This window comes from Lepidothrix coronata, unplaced genomic scaffold (assembly GCF_001604755.1).
Source record: "Lepidothrix coronata isolate B3197 unplaced genomic scaffold, Lepidothrix_coronata-1.0 Scaffold368, whole genome shotgun sequence".
NCBI lineage: Eukaryota > Metazoa > Chordata > Aves > Passeriformes > Pipridae > Lepidothrix > Lepidothrix coronata.
Window position 1 is genome coordinate 20,379 of NW_016690548.1, and position 8,177 is coordinate 28,555.

Here is an 8,177-nt window from a genome sequence, read left to right on the forward strand (position 1 = left end):
TTCCCAATATCACATCCATCCCTGCCCTCTGGCAGTGGGAAGCCATTCCCTGTGTCCTGTCCCTCCAGGCCTTGTCCCTCTCCAGCTCTCCCGGAGCCCCTTTAGGCACTAGGAGAGGCTCTCAGCTCTCCCTGGAGCCTTCTCTGAGCTTTCCCAGCTCTCCCAGCCTGGCTCCAGAGCAGAGGGGCTCCAGCCCTGGCAGCAGCTCCTGGATGGGCTCCTCTGGACTCGCTGCAGCAGGACAGGGCTGTGTTTCCATGGGGGTCTGGGCTGTGTCTGCAGCCCCCTGACCCCACTGAGCCCTCGGTGCTGTTCCAGCCCTGCTCTCTGACCAGGCCCTGGTTTTCCCACAGGTCCATGCCTGGGAGATCTCGGACCAGCTGCTGCAGATCCACCAGGATGTGGAGTCCTGCTACTTCGCGGCGCAGACCATGAAGATGAAGATCCAAACTTCCTTCTACGAACTCCCCACGGATTCCCACGCCTCGCTCCGGGACTCTTTGCTATCCCACATCCAGAACTTGAAGGACCTGTCCCCGGTCATTGTCACCCAGGTGGGTGCTGGCAGGGGGAGGGAGCTGCTCCCTCCGTGTCCTGCTCCCAGCGCTCACTCCAGGGCCGCTCTGCTGGAGACAGGGATGGCTGGTCCCTGCTCCCAGCCTGGCAGGGGATTGTTCTCCCCCCTTCATCTCTTGGTTCCTTTAGTCACATCCATTACTGAATCTTTGTTTGCTGTTTGGGAAGGAGCAGCAGCTCTTCCTGGGCTTTTCCCTGTGCTCTGCCATGAAGACCCAACCCAACAGCACCCTGGGTGTCCAGGGGGATTTCCCTCACTCTTCGCTCCCTTCCTTCCCATTATCCATACATTCCTGGGGCACGGGGGGATCTGGCACCTCCAGGCTGAGACCAGGGTGCCTGTCTGACTCCTGAGTACTCCAGGAGGGAATGTCACCCCTCAGGGTGGTGGGTGTCACCACAGGGTTTGAGCACAGGCAGAGATGGTGGGGGCGGATCCTGGAGTTCCCTGCCCACAGGGATGGTGGAGGTGGATTCCAGAGTTCCCTGCCAGCCCTGCAGGCCCTTTCTCCTGGCACATGCCAGCCGTGCCCACACTGATGCATGTTTTCCCCACTCCCCCAGCTGGCTCTGGCCATCGCTGACCTCGCCCTGCAGATGGCTTCGTGGAAGGGCTGTGTGCAGACACTGGTGGAGAAGTGAGTGCCTGTTCTGTCTCCGAACTCAGAATTGTTCCATGGGCACGTGGCGGGCGGGTGGTCCCGTGTGGTCCAGGAGAAGGAAGTTCCCTCCCTGGATCCCTGATATCCGTGCCCAGGGTGGTGGCAGGAGGGGCTGCCTGTGGCTCTGGAGCAGCTCTGTTCACGCTTCCCTGCTCCCAGCCCCGGGACTCAGCGCTTTCCCTCATCCCTGCTTTGTTAGGGATGATCCCTCAGCCCCTGGCTTTGGCCGTGCTGGGGTGGAGCAGCCAGGCTGGAGCCAGTGGCTGTGGGGTGTCCCCAGGTGTCCCCACGGGGTGCTGCACGGTGACACTGGCACGGAGGTGGCTCCCTGTCCGTGGGCAGCAGGGGGAGGTGGGATTTGTCCGGGTGGTGGCACTTGGGCTCGCGGGCTGGGAAACCTCCTGTCACTTCTCTGTTGGAAATCCTTGGGCTGAGCCATCCCAGAGACTCCTCTGGGCAGGGCTGTGCCCCGTGGGCAGGGCTGAGTCTCTGCAATCACGGAGTCGTGGGATGGTTTGGGTGGGAAGGGACCTTAGAGCCCACCCAGCCCCAGCTCTCTCCACGGGCCAGGATGTCCCTCTGGCTCTCAGTGTGCTGTTCCCCAGAGCTGAGGTGTGTCCCCCGTGCCTCCCCGCCCTGCAGGTACAGCAATGACGTGACGTCGCTGCCGTTCCTGCTGGAGATCCTGACGGTGCTGCCGGAGGAGGTTCACAGCCGCTCCCTGCGCATCGGGGCCAACCGCCGCACCGAGATCATCGAGGACCTGGCCTACTACTCCAGCACCGTGGTCTCACTGCTGGTGAGCTGCACAGCACAGCCACGGCGGGGAATCAGGGAATTGTCTGGGTTGGGCCCATCGAGTCCAACCCTTCCCCAGCACTGCCAAGGGCCACCCGTGTCCCCAAGTGCCACATCCACACAGCTTTGAAATCCACCCCTGCCCTGGGCAGCTGTGCCAGGGCTGGACAGCCCTTTCCAGGAAGGAATTTTTCCCAATGTCCTACCTAAATCTCCCCTGGTACAGCTTGAGGCTGTTTCCTCTTGTCCTGTGTTTCAGGACACAGAGCTGAGCTGTGTCCTGTTCTCAGCAGCAGCTCAGGTGTTGCTTGAGAAGATTCTCTTCCCTCATTCCGTATTTATCCCAGTGGAGATCCCTGCCAGTGCCTCCACAGCCGCTGGGGCAGCCTGGCTCCACCTGCTCCCGGGATAAGTTGTCTGAGCAAGTCCTCACTCAGTCTGAAACTCCTTTCACCTTCCTCAAGTCCCCACTCCGTGTTGTCCCCACAGCCATCTCCAGCTTTTCCCAGGACCCCTGGGATATCCTGGCTGTCACACTGCTGGCACAGGCAGTGTCACCTCTCTCCAGGATTGCCGAGGGCCAGGCACTTCCTGTTCCTGCTCCCCCTGCACCCCCCTGGAGCTCTCCTGAGCTTTCCCTCTCAGTCCCAGCACAGGCATTTCTGCCACCTGCCTGAAGAGCCAAATTGACGTTTTCTGTGTGGGATTTAAATGTCAAAATCCCTTTTTTCAGTTATGAGATGGGGGGGTTAAAACAGTGTTCCAGGGGCTGTGATGAGGTCCAACATTTCACCTTCAGGATTGAGGCATCAAGTGGGGAGAATGGATCTCTGGAAGCTCTCATGCAGGATTCCTGGGCCAATGCAGGGGATCTGGGATCCTTCTCCAGGCCCTGGCTGTCTGTCCACCTCTTCCTCTTTTCCCTGTGCCTGGCAAGGCTGGGGCTGCTTCCCTTGGTGTGGATTTTGGGCAGGGCTGCTGGTGGTGCTGTGGCTCAGCAGAGGTGTTGGCCAGCGCTGGGAATGAGCTGCTGCCATCCCACATCCTGGCTCAGGCCTCAGGATGTCCCTCAGGGCAGGTCTGGCCCTCAGCACCAGCTTCTCTCTGCAGGTGGTTTGTGGGGAGGAGGATTAAATTGGGACTTGTCACGTGTGAATATCCCTGATGGCTGTGAGGTGGTCTGAGAGGGGATCCTGCAGGAACCCGATGGGCTGGGAATGAGGAGAACACTCCAACTGCTCCTTCTGCTCCTGTGACAGCAGCTGGAGCTGACAGAGGGTCTTGGCTCTGTCCCTCCCTCTCGACAATCCAGGGCTGCTGGAGAGGGGGATGTTGAGAGCAGCCTGCTTGGGAATGTTCTCCTGTGGCCTCTGGAGGATGTTGCTGGTTTTTTGCTGTGGATCACCCGCTGCAGTGGGATCCTGAAGGGTTCTCCTGCCCCCACAGGTGACGTGTGTGGAGAAGGCAGGAAACGAGGAGAAGATGCTCATCAAAATCTTCCGGTGCCTGGGGAGCTGGTTCAACCTTGGTGTCCTGGACAGCACCTTCATGGCCAACAGCAAGTTGCTGTCCCTCCTCTTCGAGGTGCTGGTGAGTGTTTCCTGGGAACTGGGGATGTACCAGGTGGGGGCACTGGGGGATCCCAGCAGGACTGGGAGGGTTCTCCCCTCCTGTGTCAGGTAGGGACCCTCTGATTCCCTCTGGGCCGGGACCAGCCCTGTGGAGCGGGTGGTCCCTCTCTGCTGGGCAGTGCAGGCTGGAAGGCGCAGTCTGGGAGGTGTCCCTGCCCACGAAGTGGCACGTGGGGTTTGCCACCCTCGTGTTTGGGTACCACTGGGTTTGGGCATCAGAAGCATCTGTTGAGGAGCAAACTGTGTCCATTTGATGCTCAAATCAGCAGGGTTGGGGTTGTGTTGTTTTTCTTCCGGATTGTCAGTAAAACAATATTCCTTTTCTGACACTTTCTCCATGGAAAATCACCTCTCAGAGGTGTTTGGGTGTGGGTGTTTTGTCCAACTGAGAGGTGGAGGTGTGGAGAATCCGTGCCCTGGGCCAGGGCAGGCAGGGAATGGAGCCATGGAGGAACTGAGGTTTCTGCTGCAGCCAGGGATGGACAGACAGTCCATCCTCCCCCTCTCCCACAGGATCCCTTGTTTGCATGATTCAATCAGTGACTCCCAAGGAATAGACAGTGTCCATGCAGGATCCTGCTTGGAGCCACCCCCAGGACAGGCCGTGGGGCTCAGCAGCTTGTTTAGTGTGTTAACAACACTTTAAATCAGGCATTTTTCCTTCCTCCCCTCCCACCTCCAGTGGCACCAGGAATTGTTTCCCCAGTCCAGAGACTTCTCATTCAAAAGAGTCTCTGCTCCTTTGTTTTCTCCCTGTTTTCTCCTTCCTCCTTCTCAGCATGTCCTGTCTCCTCCCCAACTGGCTGGGGCTCCAGGGAGCTGGGAAAGTGCCTGTAAATCCCTCTCACACAGTCACCACTCCCAAAATTCAGTGACCCCCCAGACCATCCCTGGTCAATATTCCACACGTGCTTGTGACAAACGGTGTCTCCGTGCCCACCGAGGGCTCCCCAGTTCCCATCCCTCTGAATGGGAGTGGTGGCTCTGTGCCCAGCCAGGTGGTGAACAGCATGGTGGTTTCCTTGCTCTGGAGCTGCCCTGGATTCCAGCTGGTGTTTTCACTCCTGTGTTTGCCAGGGAAGTCGCTGGGGTCTCTTGGAAAGGGTCAGTTTGACCTGGAGTGGCCAGGGAAGCAGCTTGCAGGGCTGGTGGGGGTCAGCTGTGGGGGCTGTGGCTGTGCAGGACTCCTGCCAAATGTTTCCATAGAATCCTTTGGGTTGGAACAGACCTCCAAGGTCAAATCCAAGCATTTGAGGAACAACAAGAACAAAAACCTGAGGGTTTTGTTGCTGTCTGATTTCGTGTTATAATTGGGGCAGGTGAAGGGCAGCTCCCATCTCTGCTCTGGTGACCAGGACAGCACCCAGGGAAGGGCTGGAGCTGTGCCAGGGCAGGGTCAGGTTGGATCTCAGGAAGAGGTTCTTCCCCCAGAGGGTGGTTGGCACTGACCAGGCTCCCCAGGGCAGTGGGCACAGCTCCAGAGCTCCAGGAGTGTTTGGACAGCTCTCTCAGGGACAGGGTGGGATTGTTGGGGTGTCTGTACAGGGCCAGGAGTTGGATCAATGATCCCTGTGGGTCCCTTCCAGCTCAGGATATTCCCTGATTCCTTGATAATCACTGGGCTCCTGTGTCTTGCAGCAACAGGACAAGACCTCGTCCAACCTGCACGAGGCAGCATCGGACTGTGTGTGCTCAGCCCTCTACGCCATCGAGAACGTGGAGACCAACCTGCCATTGGCCCTGCAGCTCTTCCAGGGCGTCCTCACCCTCGAGAGTGCCTATCACATGGCTGTGGCCCGGGAGGACCTGGACAAGTGAGGGACAGGGACGGGGATGGTGACCTGTGAGGGACGGGCAGGGCAGCACTGACCCGGCTGGGGCTGTGTCAGCTCCACACCAGAGACCAGTGCCAGGAGCACCAGCAGCAGTGGGGCTGGGCCAGGGCCTGTCCCTGCACTGGAGGGGTCACACCCTGAATCCTGGGGGCAGTTCTGGGCACCTCCAGACAGGAGAGACATTGAGGGGCTGGAGCGTGTGCAGGGAAGGGAGCAGAGCTGGGAAGGGTCTGGAGCAGCACGAGCGGCTGAGGGAGCTGGGGGGGCTCAGCCTGGAGCAAAGGGATTTCATCTTCAGGAACTTCAGCCCCCAGACTGAGTTTATGCCTGGCAGCTGTTCCACACAGGGACATCCTGGGTTTGTTGTTGGAAATGGGTTTATCTCTCTGTGTTCTGCCCCGTGGCCCCTCTGAGGGCTGGGCAGGACTCAGCTGTGTCACAGTGACACCCTCAGCCCTGACACCCGGCACTGGGCCTTTGGAGAAGTATGAGATCAACATTGCAGCAAATTTGCTTATTGGAGCCCCGTGTTTGCACCAGCTTCCCCTGATTCAGTGTTTCCAGCTGCTGATGAAGCAGAAGTTGGGGTTTCTCTCTCTGGCCAAGGCTCCGGGCGTGTTCCGGCCCAGCCCTGCCCTGCGCTGGAGTATTGGCCCCTGAGGGTGATCCAGGCCCTGGGGGTGATCTGACCCCTGAGAGTGATCTGACCCCTGGGGGTGATCTGACCCCTGAGGGTGATCCAGGCTCTAAGGGTCATCTGGCCCCTGCCAGTGATCCAGGCCCTGGGGTGATCCAGCCCCTGAGGGTGATCTGACCCCAGGCCTGTGCTCTCCCTCCCCAGGGTGCTCAATTACTGCCGTGTGTTCACCGAGCTGTGCGAGACCTTCCTGGATAAGATCGTGTGCACCCCGGGGCAGGGCCTGGGCGACCTGCGGACGCTGGAGCTGCTGCTCATCTGCGCGGGGCACCCCCAGTATGAGGTGAGTGGGGTGCAGCCACGTCCCTCTGCTCACCTCATCCCAAATCCCACCCTCCAGAGCCGGGTCAAAGGGGGAGATCTCGCTCTTCTGTCGCCACATGGTCATGTTTTGGTTCCTGTGAGCTGTGGCTCCGGAACGCCCGCTCTGCTCATGGGCAGGGCTCTGGCTTAGCTTCCCCTTCCCAGCACCCTGGGCGTCTGGGACTGCCAGCACAGCCCTGAAAACCCTGTTAGTGCTTTTCCACGTGTTAAACTCAAGCTTGCTGGGGATTTGTGGCTTCTGGGAACTTCACCCTGTGAGTGACTGAAATGTTGGTTCATCAGCATCAAAGCTCCCACCCTGCCTTAGGTACAGACCATGTTGTTAAGGTCTCTTTTTATCCTTTATTTAATTCTTTATCCTTTTATTCTTCCCAAACTGTTAGTTCACTCCCTGTAGCTGATCCCTGCCTGTGTTCAGTGCGTGGCTCATTTGCTGTGGAAGGTGCAGAGCTGTGCAGTCCCTCGGACCCTTTTCCTCCCTTCCCAGCTCTGTTAAGCTCAGTTTTCCTCGGCTACAACCTCATCCTGTGCCAGTGGTGCTGAGGGGGCCATGGAGCTCTGCAGCTGCTCCTGACCAAGTCTGCACTTGTGGTTTTTGTGCAATAACCACACAGTAAATAAAAGAACCCACAACAAAGGGGCTGTGGAGCAGCGTCCGCTTCCAGCTCGAGCTGCTCCCGGAGCCGTGGGCCCTGCTCCAGGGCAGTCCTGGGTCAGAGGAGAGGCTTTGGCTTCCGAGGGCTGGGGCAGATGTTCCGTGTGACCTGGGGGGTTCCAAACCCTTTATTGAGTGACAGGCAGAGAAGTGGGTGGATCTGGGGGAGCTGGTCCCCTTGTCACCATCGTGTGACGCAGCAGCACCGATGGAGATCTGTGGCACCATCACTGCCAGCCAGGGAGGGTTCCTCCCTTGGGAGCCCCGACAGAGTGGGGAAAAAACATGCTGCTGGTAACAAAACACTGGATTTCTCTTTCCAAACAGGTGGTAGAAATTTCCTTTAATTTCTGGTACCGACTGGGGGAGCACCTGTACAAGACAGACGATGCCGTCATCCACAGCATCTTCAAAGCCTACATCCAGCGCCTGCTCCACGCGCTGGCCCGGCACTGCCAGCTCGACTCCGACCACGTACGGTCCCTCTGGAACAGCCGGGGCAGGGGATGTGTCCCTGGGATGTGTGTGTCCCCTCTGGAACAGCCAGGACAGGGGATGTGTCCCTGGGATGTGTGTGTCCCCTATGGAACAGCCAGGACAGTGGGATGTGTCCCTGGGATGTGTGTGTCCCCTCTGGAACAGCCAGGACAGTGGGATGTGTCCCTGGGATGTGTGTGTCCCCTATGGAACAGCCAGGACAGTGGGATGTGTCCCTGGGATGTGTGTGTCCCCTCTGGAACAGCCAGGACAGGGGATGTGTCCCTGGGATGTGTGTGTCCCCTATGGAACAGCCAGGACAGTGGGATGTGTCCCTGGGATGTGTGTGTCCCCTCTGGAACAGCCGGGGCAGGGGATGTGTCCCTGGGATGTGTGTGTCCCTTTAGAACAGCTGGGGTGGTGGGATGTGTCCCTGGGATGTGTGTGTCCCTCTGGAACAGCCAGGACAGTGGGATGTGTCCCTGGGATGTGTGTGTCCCCTCTGGAACAGCCAGGACAGTG

At 58.9% G+C, this 8,177-nt stretch overlaps 1 protein-coding gene across 1 annotated transcript in view; it reads left to right on the forward strand.

Moving 5' to 3' along the window:
* The window catches only part of TNPO3 (transportin 3), a 24,674-nt gene that overhangs the window by 4,395 nt on the left and 12,102 nt on the right, over window positions 1-8,177 (forward strand). The window contains exons 2-8 of the mRNA XM_017838904.1: window positions 354-554; window positions 1,141-1,214; window positions 1,881-2,037; window positions 3,483-3,626; window positions 5,306-5,481; window positions 6,344-6,482; window positions 7,506-7,652. Coding sequence (XP_017694393.1) covers window positions 354-554; window positions 1,141-1,214; window positions 1,881-2,037; window positions 3,483-3,626; window positions 5,306-5,481; window positions 6,344-6,482; window positions 7,506-7,652 — 1,038 coding nt within the window. The remainder of the gene's footprint in view (window positions 1-353; window positions 555-1,140; window positions 1,215-1,880; window positions 2,038-3,482; window positions 3,627-5,305; window positions 5,482-6,343; window positions 6,483-7,505; window positions 7,653-8,177) is intronic.